Raw genomic sequence first — 17275 nt, 5'->3', positions numbered from 1 at the left:
CACCCCTCCCCCTCTCCTTCCTCTCTGTCTCTCTCTTCCCCTCCCACAGCAAGGCTCCATTGGAGCAAAGATGGCCCGGGCGCTGGGGATGGCTCCTTGGCCTCTGCCCCAGGCGCTAGAGTGGCTCTGGTCACAACAGAGCAACCCCCCGCCCCCCGGAGGGGCAGAGCATCGCCCCCTGGTGGGCAGAGCGTAGCCCCCTGGTGGGCGTGCCAGGTGGATCCCGGTCGGGCGCATGCGGGAGTCTGTCTGACTCTCTTCCCGTTTCCAGCTTCAGAAAAATACAAAAAAAAAAAAAAAGCCTTAGTTTATTGAATATAAACAAAAAAAAATCCAAGCTAAAACTAACAGTCATATAATTTACTTTTTTACAGAAGAATTTCCCCATTTTGGGTATTAGAACTCATAGTTTTCCTATATGTATCAACAAAGGCATTGTGATTTTAAAAGCTTAGGCAACTGGTGCTCAAAATGATTAAATAATTTTCCAAGGCTACTGTTATTCAATGAAAAAATGAAATAAAGAATGCATGAATCTCTAGGGAAAACAGCATGGATTGAGTGGGTTAAGAGGTTGAGATAGGTCAATTTTCAACCCACTTAGCAATCAATTTACAGAGAGTAAGCTGGTCTGACAGTCACATGGGTTTATGTTTGGGGGTAGGATGCTGCTGAAGAACCACAGCTGACAATTTTTAAAGAAAGCAAGAATGCATAAGAGATGAAACACCATGGAATAGAAGAACAATGGTGAGTCAAATGGACGGTTAGGCTTTCACCAGCAACAATGAGCTCTACGGTCAACTTTTCAGTCCCTTGCATAATCTGAAGAGCTTTTAGAGTCTTTAGTGAAAAAATATTTGAAAACTTAGCAGATAGACAAATTGATGCAGAAATATAACTGCCAGAACCTTATTGAGAAAGAATTAGATAACATTTTTCAATAATTATTAAAGCAGATAGATAAATTCATTCCAAAACTTAACTTGCAAAACTAATTTAGGAAAAATTAGAAAACAGAACTTTTCCATAATTATTAAAGGAATTCAAACAATTATTTAAGAACTTTCTATTTAAAGAGAAAAAAGAAAAAAGAAAATCAAAGACTCTCCAGAATATTTTATATGCAAGTGTTACTAATTTTAAGGAACTTTCAAAATTATATAAATGCTTTCAAAAATAGAAATGAAGGCAAACTCTGCAATTCAGCTCATGAGATAAAAGTTTTGATTAAAAATTAGGGATGCAATCAGTAAGGAAAATAGTAAGTGTATTGGATTCATGAAATAAGACATAAAATTTCTACACAAATTATCAAATCAAATCTAATTCTCTATAAAATATTAATAAGCAATGTCTAATATAAATTTATAAAAGTATAATGAAAATGGTTTAATAATGTGGAAATATATATTATTACTGATTAAATGGGATCAACCATATCAACATCTCAAAAATATGCAGAAAAAATATACATTGATTTATAGTAAAAATAACTATGACAAGAATAAAAGAAAACTATATTAACCTTATTAAATGTGTCACTCAGAAAAGAAAAAGAAGGCCCTGGCCGGTTGGCTCAGTGGTAGAGCATTGACCTGGCGTGCAGGAGTCCCGGGTTCGATTCCCAGCCGGGGCACTCAGGAGAGGCACCCATCTGCTTCTCCACCCTCCCCTGTCTCCTTTCTCTTTCTCTCTATCTCTCTCTTCCCCTCCCATAGCCAAGGCTCCATTGGATCAAAGTTGGCCTGGGTGCTGAGGATGGCTCCATGGCCTCTACCTCAGGCGCTAGAATGGCTCTGGTTACAACAGAGTAATGCCCCAGATGGGCAGAGCATCGCCCCCTGGTGGGCATGCCAGGTGGATCCCAGTCGGGCGCATGCGGGAGTCTGACTGCCTCCCCATTTCCAACTTCAGAAAAATACCAAATAAATAAATAAATAAATAAATGAAAATCCGTATAACAAATATCTTCCTAAATAAAGATATTCTAGAAGTACTCAATTTAAATTCAAAAACAAGAAATGGAGATGCTCTATGAATACACCACATAAGCAATATATTTGGTGACCCAGCCCAGCACAATATGTCAGGGATAAAAATAAAAATTGTAAGAATTAGAAATCACCAATAAGACCATTGGTATCAACATATGAGAGTTGTTTACTTAGAAATCTACAGTTGTTTACTTAGACAAAATGAATAATGTGCCTATTAAAAAGATCAATATATAAAAGTTAAATGTAAGGGTATATTGATATACAGTAGCAACAAAAAACAATAAAGTTAATAATTTTTAAAATACCAATATAAACTATAAAGCAAACAAAAATAAATATAATAAAATATCTGTAAGACCTCTGCAGTAATTTAAAACTTTATTAAAATTCATTAAAGACTATATAAAAAATTGAATGACACTACATTTATTGATGACTAAATTTAACTTATATTATGCAAATATTATTTACCCCCAAATTAATCATAGGCTTTACATAAATACAATAAAATTATGATTGGTTTTTATTATTTTATATTTTTATTTTTGTGAAATATGATATGTTATCTTGAAAATGCATACAGAAAAGCAAAGAAAGAAGAATAGCATAGATTACTCATGGTCTTACTATAAATCTATATTAATTTTAAGATTGTGTTACAGGTACCAATATGGACAAATTCATGAATAAAATAGAAGAGACAGTCCAAAGAGAACTGTACTCATACATAGAAATTTGACTTACAGTGGAATTTGTTCAGCTGAAAGTTGAATTATCCACTAATGAAGAGATGGTATAAAAATTTCTACACAAGGAAAGAAAGAGAGGAAAAGAGAACATCGAATGGGGGGAAGAGAATAAAAGAATGTATACTTCACACTACCACAATATAATTTTACACATATCGTATATATAATTTATAGAACACATACAATATAATACTATATTATTCTAAGTGGTAGTGTGAGATAGGGAGTATAATCTATTATATACTGATAAATATAATGATAATCCACCATAATGATGTTAATCCACTATAATCCCTATCTCACACCACTGCATAGAATTTCTGTTAAAGTAACACCAACATTTTTATAGAGAATATGTGTAAATTTTTTTCTGACCTTTCAGTAAGGAGTTTTCTTACACACAAAACAGACTAAAGTGCTAAATACATTAATTAAAGCAAAACAAGTCTTTCTGCTTTTAGAAGATATTTCCAAAACTGGATTAAAATTAATAACAAAGAATTTTTATGAATCAACAAGAAAACAAAGATTAAAGTAAGAGAAGAGACATGAGCAGGCCTTTCATAAAAGAGAAAACACAGGAAATTAGAAAGTGTGATATTACAAGTATTAGAGATTATAGGCTCTGTCAAATCTTAACTACCTTGCTAATGACCATATGCACTGGTACAACTTCTTTTGGAAATAAAATTTGCATATAAGTAAATTCTCCTTCCAAAATTGCCACTGCCCATGACCATTAGAAAGCATGCCCAATAACGCAGTTTTTTTAAGAACATAAAACTAACCATTCCAAATATTCATTGACATGGATTAAAAAAGCATATTCACATAAATGATGTTTTACAGTAGAAATAAAATGATTTGAACTGTACATGGAGAAAACCTCATCTACCACATGAATCGATTTTAGTAACAGTGCATTATGGAAAAAAGTAAAATGCAGACAATATGTGGCTTATGGCATGCACATGATAACCCATAATTCAGAAAAGTGTTCACCTTTATGAATGGGAAAACGGAAGTTCTAGTGAAAGAGCACAGAAGTACATGGAAGTTACCAGAACTATTCTACCCTGATGGGTGGGCAACTGGTGTTTATTATACATAATTTAGCTGTTCATATTGTACATAATATATATTATCTAATATAAACCAACTAATTGATAATAGACTGGAAGAAAATACTACAATGTATCTAACAAAAGGTAAATATTCACAGTGTAATAAGTAAAGAAAAAGATGAAAATTGCATGTTCTAAAGATTCTGATTCTTATCAGATGGTGGGGTTTTAATTATTTTTATACATTTCTAGATCACTTATGCATTATTTGTCTTTAACAAAATGTTTTAATGGATAATTTAAGTAAAAATATCACTCACAGTATGTAAAGAGTTTATAAGATAATGAAAAAGAACTTAATAGAAAAGGGTCAAGACTGAAAATGAAATTCACAGAAGAGGTTACACATCCCTTAAACCTACACAAATATACTCAACCCACTAGTAAACAGGGATGTGTGATTTTTCAATAATAGCATGATATTTTCCCGCCATTATTGAAAAAATGTCATAAATTGTTTATATGTAGTGTTTCAGAGTTGCCAGAAATGGAGACTTAATTCTTCTACAATGCGAGCCATTTAGAAGCTAATATAATGGTACAGTAGAACTTCTGTCTAGATTAGCCTTCAGTATATGCTATATGCACCTTTTCATATAAATGTACTTGAAATAATGCTAACTACAATACTTATTTTTTATAATAGTGAAACTGTAGAGATAGTTGAAAAGTACATGGTGAAAAATTATTTAAGTCATGGAATGTACAACCTATGTAATAATACATTCTCTTATTGTGAATCCTGAGGAAATCATATGTGTGCTGACACAAGACAATATCTTAGAAATTTTAAAATAAAAAATGCACTCGAAAAAGTTAGCAGGATGTATAGCATAAACTCATTTATGTTAAAAATAAGTGTATAATAACTTTAAGTGCATATTCACCTCTCTCATATGTATATATATGTGTATGTATGTGTATATATAAATATGTGTATATATATATGTATATATATATGTATATAGAGAAAAAGTTCTTGGATGATAGCATATTATAATATTACCAGTAGGTATCTTTGTGGAAAGGGAAGTAAAAAGACAAATTCCAAATATTTATTTTCTGTTTCAATTCTGTTATTGCAAGAAAATAGATACGTATGATTATATAACTGTCTGCTTACTGCCTTCGTATGTCCCCAAAAGTAGGTTGTATTATTATGCACACTGCATGCAATAGCAGCAGAAGCAGGGCATTTGTTACAGCTGACCCAGTGATTAGGCTTGAGTCTGTCTTCCTGGTTACCAAACATGGTAGATGAAGTCAAAATACAAGGGGAAGCTTGCCTCCTTTTTGCAGATTGTTAAATCAGAAGGGCACACTGAACTAGTTGGCTAGAGCCTCAGAAGCAACCTGCTCCTTTTCTCCCAGTAATGGTGATGGCAGAATCCTCTCAAAGACATGTACTGACAGAACAGTCACATTTATAGAACTACTGAAAAGAGAACTTTTGATTAATAAAAATTATGAAATAAAATACTATATAGTATATGTGACTTCGGATTCAGTAAACTACAGATCACATCTGGCAGAATATCTTAATAAAAATTATTGTAATTTATACATTTTGTCTTTTAAACTTTAGAATTGATATATATATATATCATACGTATTTATATATATATCTATAATAGAATCTAGTACAGTATATATGTTTAATTTAAACATGTTTAAATAAAAATGTGTTTAAATTAAGACACATTAATAGTTTTAGAATTGTATTCCAGATAAAATTTAATATTTTTTATTGAAATCATTGAGAGTTTACAGTTTTTACAAAATAACAATACTTTCATTTGATAAGTCTAAGAAGACAAAACTAAATAAGTCCTAATTTTAAAATATCAATCCTATGCTATACCATGCTTATTTTTCAGGTTAAACTTTTTCCGTGACGTTTCTGAGTTCAGAGTGTTAGCCTGCGGTGGAGACGGAACCGTGGGGTGGATTTTGGACTGCATAGGTAATGAAGACACATATTTAACGTGGCTGGGGTGAGAGTGGTAACCTTAAATTCTGTATATTTTATTCATTTTATTAACACATTGATATGTTTGGATTATCCAGTGATAGAACTGGACATTCTGCATGTTGCTTATTATTCCCAGGTTTGATTTATTCTTCTAGATGTTCCGTTTTTAACTGACAAAATAATTTACAAGTTTCTATAAATCCTATTCTTCTAATCTATTTCTCATGGAATTTTCTAAACCCTCAGAATTATTTTTAAAACAGGCTCCATTTGTTTCTTTGCCATAGAGAAGGAGCCAAAAGAATTCTAGCGTTTGTGATCAAGTCTGTCAAATAGATGTACTTATTTGATTTAAGCATGGAACCCCAAAACCTTACACTCTGTGTCCATTCATGTCATCATCATTAATCATTATTATCATAATAATAGCTAATTTTTATTTATCACTTACTATCTAATAGGCCTTGTGCTAAGATTTTTACCCCAGTCATCTTAATTCTTACAATTGTATAATATGGTATTGATAATTCCATTTATTTTAGATAGGGAATCTTAGGCTTGAAGAAGTTAAAAAATTGAACAAAGGCTTGTAGCTATGAGCTGACAGAGCTGCGATTAGAACTCACACTTCAACCTTATTTATAAGGTTGCCTCTCTTTACATTTAAAAGCTTGATTTTTATAAGCAAACAAAACACTTACATAATTAGGATAAAAGGTAGACATGATTTACAAGAAAAGCATAATAGATCTGAAAAGTTATCTGGTTGTTTAAAACAGTCAGATATCAGAACTGATTACTACTGCTCAGTAAAAGTAGATTATGAATTGGCCTTTATGAGAAGATACAATAAACCCAATATAAACATTCACTTCTTATTTCTTTTTTCAGTTACTGCATGACCAATTCTGTTTTATAAACAGGCCCTCTAACAAAAAAGAAAATAAGAGATTCAAAATAAATTTATATATATATAAATCAATTGAAGCAAACTTTCATAAATACATTACAAATGAGAATATTCTATCCTTTCATATATATATAAATACTCAAATTAAAAATGAATACAATTGTCAGTACATTTCTCCTTAACATCTAACAACTTTAATCTACTAAGACTTTTTTTTAAAGGAACAATAAAAGATGTATTACCTGGCCTTTACAACAAAAGATGTAAATATTATTAATATATCTACCTAAGGAGAAAACAGGAATTTAATAATTTTACAAATTAAGGAGTCGCTTGAACAATATCTGATGACTTGTGAAAATTTCAGAGTCAAAACAGTAGGTTATTATTGGTTTGTTTTAACCCCCCAAATCTAAGCCTTGGCCATTAACTGTGGCATATCCCTAAATAATCGTTTTCACCCTTACTCTTACACATGGACAAGTACTGATTTTGAATAGCTCAAAAGAGAGAAAAATTTAACAAATGTTTGTGAGATTTACTCAAAGCATGGGATGATTCAGGGAAAAGCATATGGAATTTCAGTGGCAGAAATCTACATTGCTCCTAACTCAAAGCACTATTTGATGGAAGGCCTCAAAGTAAACCTGCTGATCTCTTAGTTGCGAAGCTTCTATGTGCTTCACTCTGACACAAGCAGCACCGGGTGGGAACAGCACAAGGACATTGATTGCACTTTACTAGCTTTTAGAATCTGTTTTCAAAATATTTTATTCCTTAAAGTAAAATGTACCTAGAGTTGATGTTGCAAAAGAACTTCATATAGAAAGGTACCTACCCTTCCAGTCAACAGTGCCCCTACATGTATGTTCCTATGCTATATGTATATATAATACCTGTACCCCTGATAATTGTTTTTTTTATACTGAAATCTTATATTTTTCTATTACGATTGACATTCAATATTATTTTATATCAGTTCAGTTGAACAGCATAATGGTTAGACATTTATGCAATTTATAAAGTGATGACCCCAAGTAGAGCACTACTCACCTGGCACCATCCATAGTTATTACAGTATTATTGACTATATTTCCCATAATGTGTTTCCATCCCCTTGACTGTTTTGTAGTTACCAGTTTGTACCTCTTAATCCCTTAATCTTTTGGCCCAGCCCGCCAATGCCGCCCCCTCCATCCAGCAACCACCACTTTGTTCTCTGTATCTGAGAGTCTGTTTCTGTTTTGTACATTCATTGATGTTGTACTTAAGATTCCACTTATAAGCAAAAGCATATGCTATTTGTTTTTCTCTGTCTCACTTATTTTAATAAAGTTAAATCCAACTTAAACCACAATTTTTAACTGGGTTAGTAAGTATATTTACCAGATTTTCCCTCATGCATGAGACTTGAAGATTCCTGTCACTTTGTGAATAATATTATTTGTGTTTTACAAATTGCTACCAATGCATAAGGATTAATCATAATTTACAATTGTATATATTTATAAAATATTACCTTTTTGTTTATAATTACATAGTGGAATGCTTTCACTTCATGCCAACCTATATTTTTTACTGTATTTCTATCTGTGATCAAAATTTTATTTTGTCTTCCATTTTCAATTCCACAGAAAAGGCTAATGTAGTGAAGCATCCTCCAGTTGCCATTCTGCCTCTTGGAACCGGTAATGATTTAGCAAGATGCCTGCGATGGGGAGGAGGTAAAATAGCTTGAACAACAATGAAAACCTTAATAAAATCCAAATATAGTACATAACATGGCCCCTCCATAAACCCAGCATTTCTTTACCATCTGACAACTGCCATGTGATTTTACCAAGTGTAATTGCTCTCAGATATAAAGTATATGGTTTTGTAAATAGTCTGGGTTGGAGAAAATAGTGAACCAAGAATTAGACTGGGAGTATTGGGCTTCTTTTTTTTTTCAGAAAGAGAGAGAGAGTCAGAGAGAGGGATAGATAGGGACAGACAGACAGGAACAGAGAGAGACGAGAAGCATCAATCATCAGTTTTTCACTGAGACACTTTAGTTGTTTATTGATTGCTTTCTCATCTGTGCCTTGATGTGGGCCTTCAGCAGACTAACACTTTGCTCAAGACAGCGACCTTGGGTCCAAGCTGGTGAGCTTTTGCTCAAACCATATCAGCCTGTGCTCAAGCTGGGAACCTCAGGGTCTCAAACTGGGTCCTCCGCATCCCAGTCTGACGCTCTATCCACTGCACCACCGCCTGATCAGGCTTTAATGTGATACTAATTATAGACTTCATGGAGCAGGCAGATATCTGGATCTCTCTGGTATCGGGTTTCTAAAGAAGTGAGAGAATCGTGGATTAACTCTATGGTAATATTCAGATTTGTATTTTCTGAGTTGTGTGTTAGAATGACACGCTAAGAAAAAAAATGTAAAGGCTAATGAGTGACTTGTCTAGGAATAAAATGATATTTTGAATCCTACTTTTACACTAGACAGTGTGCTTTGCATTTGGGATACAGTATTAAGAAAGGAAAATAAAGTCTGTATTCAAAAGGATCTTCTATTCTAGAAGCACATAAAGTCATATGTAAGTCATAAGACTTTCTACTAACAAGTAAATATTTAACCAGTGTAATGAAAGGTCTCATAATCACAATGACCAGATGACATAGGAAGAGTTTTAATGAAAGGATAATGACATAATCATATAGACCTGAGAGTGGACTTTTTAGGCAAAGAGAACATTAAGTTTAAAGAACCAGAGATAGGAAGCTACTTAACATATTCAAGGAACTCATAGTGGAATAGTATATATGAAACAGTATGAATAAGGTGAGAATATTTTAATATTAGACCTTAAATGTTTTGCAGCATCATTAATAGGCTATACTTAACTGAAGATACCAAAGTAAAGAAAACCAGATTTTGCTAAGGCACAAGAATTGAACCCTAAATATTTTTAGCATCTAAAATCTCTTAGAGATGTTTGAAAAAGTGTCTACTAAGACAGTGTGAATCAGAAGACCCTGGGGATCTTGTTAAAAATACAGTGACCTGTCCTCACCCCAAATATGCTGAATAGAAGTCTCTGGGGGTGGCACCTGGAATTTCCCCTTTAACAAACACCCTAAATAACTCTGATTTACAACAAAATTTGGGAAGAATTGTTCCATGAGTGTCTGGCCAATGGGTGAAATCTAAGTTGTGAATATATATATATATGTTTGTGTGTGTATATGTGTGTAGACAGAGACTAAGTTAAAAATTAGCCTATAATCTATTTGAGATTTTTATTATGAATATATTTTAGTAAAATGATATTAGAATATACTAAGGTAAATTTCATAGAACCTAAAGGCAAATAGTTAGGTGATAATAGATAGATAGATAGATAGATAGATAGAACCATTGCTTATGCTATGCTTGTATTTGCCAGTCCTTATATCTGTATATTGACTAACAGGAAAGGAATCATGTTTGGCTCCTGGTTGTATTCCTTTGCAAAATAGTTTTGACATCTGAAATTTAATAATTTTATTTTTGATTCCTAACTAATAAATGGCTTATATCCAAAATTGATATATGTTTCATTTCTATCATACTTTAATTTTCTTATAAAAATTAAATTTTTTAAAAAATATTTATAAATTTTTATTGATTTTAGTGAGAGAGAAAAGGAGAGAGAAAGAGAGACAGAAACATCAAGTTGTTCTTCTGTATGCCCTGACCGAGGATTGAACCAGCCACTTCTGTGCTTTGGGATGATGCTCTAACCAACTGAGCTATCCGGCCAGGGCTCTTATAAAACTATTGTAAAGATATTATTATCAGTGGCCAAAGACACATGAATTTCAGTATACGTCAAAGTATATGTTAATAATGAACCCCCTAGGAATTCCCAGCATGAGTTTACACTAGATATACAGTCATAGATATACAGTAAGAAGATGAGTAAATGGCTCCTATCCTTTGGGAGAATACATTTTCTTTGAGTGCACAGGCAATAAATCAATGAATGAAATCCATTATTTTGAGAGGGTGCCTTCTAAAAATAAGTGTTATGAAATACAAAATTTAAAGAAGGACAAAAGAAAGGTGCACTTTGGGTATATAGAATAAGAGAGAATATGGCACAAAGTTAAACTGAGGGGGATTTTCTATTTAACTTGAAAGTAGTGTATAATTAGAAGGAGAGACAAGTCTAAAATGGCATCCAGGATTCCTACCTCAGCAAGTGGGTGGAGGTGTTGCATTTCTGAGACAGTTCACAGGAAAAAGATAAGGAAGCAGATAACTCACTTCATTTTGAATATGTTGATATAAAATTTTGTGGGCGTATTTAGTGGAAATGCTCATGTGGCAGTTGGCTACACTGAAAATTTGCACCACAGGAGATAAATGCGAGTTACAAATATAAGCTAAAAATAAAATATTAGTATGAGTATAATAAGATTTTAGTTGATTCTTCTTATATTAGAATTTGCTTTAGAATACATTATTTAGCTTAACAATGATGCACACTCAATCTCATATAAATACAGGTTTTGAATTCTTTTTTATGTCAAGATAATATTTTTCATTATTATTATTAGGTTATGAAGGTGAAAATCTGATGAAAATCCTAAAAGACATTGAAAACAGCACAGAAATCATGTTGGACAGATGGATGTTTGAAGTCATACCTAATGACAAAGATGAGAAGGGAGACCCAGTGCCTTACAGTATCATCAACAACTACTTTTCCATTGGCGTGGTAAGATTTTCCGTTGAATGTTCTTGTTAGCCAGTCCTGGATAACCACTGTCTGTAAACCTTACACTATAAAGATATACTGAGAATAAGTAATTTATTTTTGTCTTAGTGTCAGCAAAACACCTCTTCTAATAGGGTTAGAATGATTTATGATAAGGGTTTAATAATAAGTTTTAGAGTATAAGTTAAAGTTCTACATTAGTAAAAATGTGAAAGCAATGTTATAAATTTCATCTCATTTTCAGATCTATATTATAGTATATTTATAAACTGCTATAGGCATTATATTTAAATTTATGGTTAGGTCTAAGAAATGTTGCTACTATTCTCAAGTGTTTAATGAGTCAAAAGGCTAACTTTTTATTTTTTATTTATTATCTTGAAAATCTTAGATTGGAAGTAAAATGTCATTTGGCAATCAAAAGAGTTATTGAAATCTTAATCCTTAATAAATATAATAGTGACCCTGTCCAGTTGGCTCAGCGGTAGAGCATTGCCTTGGTGTGTGGAAGTCCCAGGTTCAATTCTTGGTCGGGCACAAGGAGAAGTGACCACCTGCCTCTTCCTCCTTCCCCCTTTCTCTCTCTCTCTCTCTCTCTCTCTCTCTCTCTCATTCTTTCTTTCTTTCTCTCTCTTCCTCCCACAATCATGGCTCATTTGAGCAACTTGGACCCGGGTGCTTAGAATGACACCATGGCCTCGCCTAAGGTGCTAGCTAAAATAGCTTGATTGCTGAGCAATGGAGCAACGGCCCCAGATGAGCAGAGCATTACCCCATAGGGGGCTTGCCTGATGGATTCGGGTCAGGGCACATGCAGGAATCTGTCTGCCTCTCCGCCTCTCAATAATAATAATAATTTTTTAAAAACAGTGATTTCATATATATATATATATATATATATATATATTCCAAAATTAATTTTATAAAAAATATTGTGCAGAAAATTCCAAATAATAAAGGGTGATAATATAAAAAAGCCATAATCAGAAAAAAGTACTATCTCAACTGAAAATGTATGAAATAAATATGAAAGTGTAGCAAAGTTGAGAAATATAAAATCAACTTAAATATTTAATACTATTCTGTTAGCAATAATCAGTAAAATTATTTAAAAAGCAACAAAAATTATAGGAATTAATAAAGAATATACGAGACCTAGATATAGAAAATGTTAAAACTTTTTACAAAGACATAAAATATCAGAATAAATGAAGACATTTTCTATTTTTAGACAGGCTAGCTTAATATAATGTGCAAATTGTGTAGGCATTTAATATATAATTAATTTAGATTAGAGATGAATTTTATGACAAACTTAAATACCTATTCCAAAAATTTTTGACAAAATGGGTAAGTTGATTTTAATAAAGAAAAAGAAGGAGAATTGTTTTACTAAATTAAACATGCTACCAGTGGATTGGAGAATTATAGAATAGCATTTTGAAAAAATAAATGAAACATCAGTGGAGATATAGAGATACATATTGAAAGTAAATATAGGAGGGAAAAACTCATTAGAGAAATGACAGATTGCTTAATTGACAGTGTTTAAGAACTAGTTTTTTTAGAGGAGACAATTTTGTTAAAACTCTACCTTACATTATATAGGCGATTACTAGATATATTCAAGTACTTACTAGATTTGAAATGCAAAGTTTAGGACCTAAATAAATAATATGTAATGAAATATATTTATGACTTTGAGGTAGAACAGAATTAAATAGGTATTATTTTATTTATTGAGTTTTCGCTCAAAGGGCCCTATTTCATTTGACTAGGAGCCTCTTTCAGAGTAACATACGAAGTAGGGGTATAAAGAAGAGTATCATTCTCTGTAATTGTAACCTGTGCCTCAGCAAGACAAAAGTTCAACATTCAAGGACACAATCACAGCAGTGCATCTTGTAGAGAGTTTACGTGTTGTCTGGCACATAGCAAGGCTGCGTTCTCCTCAGCAACTTGTGTTCCTCTGCCCCAGTCAATGAATCCAAAAAACAATGACATAAAATGAATCACCTATTTCAAGCTCTTTCTGAATATTCAATCAGTAGTGGAGTTGGAGCATTAAAAGGGAAGGAGAACACTTCAACTTTTTTTGCTATTACCAGCATGAGAAAGCTTAAGAGAGATGTAATTTATACTTGAAATGATCTGTAGGAATCCATTACCATCTTGTTACAAAACACTCTCAAAGTTCGACACTCCTACCAGCATTGTCTTTGTTACTTCAACTATCGCCTTTCATAGACTGACTGTAATGTTTTACCCTTTACGGATAACCTTGCTTCAAAAGTTTAGAAAACCTGTGATGATCAGAAATATATAGATAAACATGGCATACATTTTGATATGCCCCTTGTTTTAGTCAGAGTTTGTTGACTGCTGGCACAAACAACCTCAAACTATCATCAGTGGGACGACAACTGAAAATTAGATCTTCCCTCACATGTTAGGACAGCCTGAGTTATCACTAGGAGGAGGCTGTGCTCCACATAAGCAGTTGATATCCTAGGCCCCTTCCCTCTGTGGCTTCATTCTCCTGTAGATACACAGAGCCCTGTTTATGCAACAGTTTGGTGACAAAAAGAGAGTGGAGTATTATAGTGTTTTTGTTTTTTATTTGTTTGTTGTTGTTGTTATTGTTTTATGGGCCTGGCCTGGAAGATGCTCACTTACAACCCATTGACTGGGAAAGAAATTCTGTTTTCCCAGAAGGAAAAGAGAAATCGAGAAGTAACTAGCCAGTTTTTGCTAATTTTTTTCTTTAGAATACCTTTAAATGTTAGCCATAAAAAGTAGAAATAATTCTGAAATCATAACTCTGAAAATAGATATTGTTCTACAGTGGTTGTCTTTCAAAAAATGGCATATTTATTTAGCACCTACTATGTATTCCAGGGATGGTTTGAGGCCTGTCAGTGAACAAGATAGAAATCTATGTAATCAGTAGTCATATATTGAAGTGAAGGGAGAGGGGATTCTTGTACGGGGTTGTATTTATAGCTGGGCCTCAGAAGCATGGAGTATAGAAATTGATTTAAAACTCTGCTCTCTGTTGTCTTTCATTCTGATTTTGAACAATAAAATAACTATAAATAATCTAAAAAACCCAAAGAAGAAAATGTCTATCCACTGCAGTACCATCACATATACCATTATGTTTTTCCTGATAATTAGTTATCCGTTCATTTGCTTAATAAACAAATAAAACAGCAATAAAAAACTGAGTATATTTTGTGGAGTGGGGTCAGGACCTAGAGGTATAAGAATGAATTAAGAGACAGATCACTTTATTAGTAGAACTTGGAATTTTGTGCGAGAGAGAAGCTTTATTAAAAAACATGCACCGATATAATTTTTTTTTAATTGTGATGAATTTTGTGAAAGAAAACAAAAGTTACCACATGCTAGAATAAAAGACAACAATTTTGGATCTTGTAGTCAGGAAAAGCCTACGTGAAGATGCACTTAAGGCAGCGGTTCTCAACCTGTGGGTCGTGACCCCGGCGGGGGTCGAACGACCAAAACACAGGGGTCGCCTAAAATATGTATTTCCGATGGCTTTAGGCGACCCCTGTGTTTTGGTTGTTCGACCCCCGCCGGGGTCGCGACCCACAGGTTGAGAACCCGCTGACTTAAGGAAAAAGAAAATGTGGGGACTGTAATAAGTGAACTGAACACCAAAGAAATGGAAAGAACATACCAAGCAGGTCTAAGGCTTGAGGTGGGAAAAAGACCTGCGAGGTCAGTGTACTAGGAATATAAGGAGAGCAGGTGGGAGTGAATGACAGAAAGGGCAGTTGCAAAAGTGAATGCTGCATGTCTTTTTTTTTTTTTTTTTTTTCATTTTTCCGAAGCTGGAAACGGGGAGGCAGTCCTACAGACTCCTGCATGCGCCCGACCGGGATCCACCCGGCATGCCCACCAGGGAGTGATGCTTTGCCCACCAGGGGGCGATGCTTTGCCCCTCTGGGGCGTCGCTCTGTTGCGTCCAGAGTCATTCTAGCGCCTGAGGCAGAGGCCACAAAGCCATCCCCAGCGTCCGGGCCATCTTTGCTCCAATGGAGCCTTGGCTGCGGGAGGGGAAGAGAGAGACAGAGAGGAAGGGGAGGGGGAGGGGTGGAGAAGCAAATGGGCGCCTCTCCTGTGTGCCCTGGCCAGGAATTGAACCGGGACTCCTGTACGCCGGGCCGACGCTCTACCACTGAGCCAACCGGCCAGGGCCGATGCTGCATGTCTTAAAGAGCCTGGATGCCAAGCAGAGGTGCTTGTCTTTTAAGAGAGGCAACTGAATAAGTCAATAATTATAATCAAGCAATGAAGTAGTCCAATTTATGAGCAGTAGGAGCTCTTCTTTCAGACGTCATCATTGGACATTAACTGAAGATAAAACATACGTCATGAAAATGATACATACAACTTTGACATTTTAATCTTAAACCTATAACTATAATTGAATTGACCAGTCTTCACTTATAAGAGCAGCTAATGTCATTTCCTTGAATGTAGATAGCTGACTGGGGATGCAACAAAGTATTGTACGCATTCCATAATGAACCATCTCTGATTTACATTGTTGGTTTCTTTGAAGTGGAATTAAAGCTCCTCAATTCACTGGTGAAGCAAGCTGAGTGTAAAATTCTTCTTTTCAATGCTTTAAAAATATTTTCTAGTGATCTCTTTTCCCTCTAATTCTATAGCAAAAATATATAAATCTATATAGCAGTTTCATCATTGCATGTATAGCAAATCTTATTTGTTTCCATATAAAACAAAGAAGGTTTTTGCGATTGTATTTCTCCATTTAGATGTGTAAGTAAGTTATGTTATTATAATATAAATACAAACTAAAAGTGACATAAACCACGTGGGAAATAATTGAAGTGACTCTTGGCAAGTTACAGGGGTCCCTAAACTTTTTACACAGAGGGCCAATTCACTGTCCCTCAGACCGTTGGAGGGCCGTCACATACAGTGCTCCTCTCACTGACCACCAATGAAAGAGGTGGCCCTTCCAGAAGTGCGAAGTGCGGTGGGGGGCCGCATAAATGGCCTCAGGGGGCTGCAGTTTGGGAACGCCCGGGAGGGCTGTTCAGTTACAGGACTGCTTCTGTAGCCACAGTCTGGCTCTCAGCTGGGCTCGTGCCAGGGTAGGATGGCATGTCTCTCTCTGGTCCTGAGCAGGCAGGACCATCCCAGGACCATTGCTAAGAGGGACTGATGCCAGGTTATAGGACTGTGTCAAGAAAGAGCCACAGTCAGACTGCATTTGAAGGACACACCCATCCTGCATTTTTCACTGACTGCCCTCAGTCCAGAAAACCCTTCCCAGTCAGCCCAGCTCGGGATTCTGAGGCTCTCTCACAGTTTTCCCATGCATATACCCAGTGGTGGGATTCAGCCGGTTCAGGACCGTTGGGGAGAACTGATACCTAATTTTTTATTGAGTTCGGCAAACCAGTTATTAAAAAGGCACTTGTAATCAGAGTTCTCTCTAAGGTGGGCACCTGGGCCGCCACCCCAATGTGGAAATCACAAATTTACATTCCTTGCTCTTTTATAACGTTCATCTGCACAACAGCGTGTTCTAAGCGCCCGTGATGATGTTTATTCATTCCATAGGTGAAAAATATTTAACGGAACTGTGCTTGTAATATTTATTTTTTATTCATTTCATAAAACTCATTATAACTTTGATGAAATACTACATTTTAATTCCCTCGCGTTTATTTTAGCAGAAGTGAGGATGCGAATCCAGAAGCAATATG

General features: G+C 34.6%; 1 protein-coding gene across 3 annotated transcripts in view; it reads left to right on the top strand.

The window, feature by feature from the left end:
- Window positions 1–17275, top strand: part of DGKB (diacylglycerol kinase beta) — a 647089-nt gene that overhangs the window by 274590 nt on the left and 355224 nt on the right. For all 3 annotated transcript variants that reach the window (XM_066239339.1, XM_066239338.1, XM_066239340.1), the window contains 3 exons: window positions 5751–5836; window positions 8390–8479; window positions 11347–11507. In XM_066239339.1, the coding sequence (XP_066095436.1) occupies window positions 5751–5836; window positions 8390–8479; window positions 11347–11507 (337 nt within the window). The remainder of the gene's footprint in view (window positions 1–5750; window positions 5837–8389; window positions 8480–11346; window positions 11508–17275) is intronic.

Source organism: Saccopteryx bilineata, chromosome 7 (assembly GCF_036850765.1).
Source record: "Saccopteryx bilineata isolate mSacBil1 chromosome 7, mSacBil1_pri_phased_curated, whole genome shotgun sequence".
Taxonomy (NCBI): Eukaryota; Metazoa; Chordata; class Mammalia; order Chiroptera; family Emballonuridae; genus Saccopteryx; species Saccopteryx bilineata.
The sequence above is the reverse complement of the archived record's forward strand: the minus strand, read 5'-3'. Positions and strand labels throughout refer to the sequence as shown.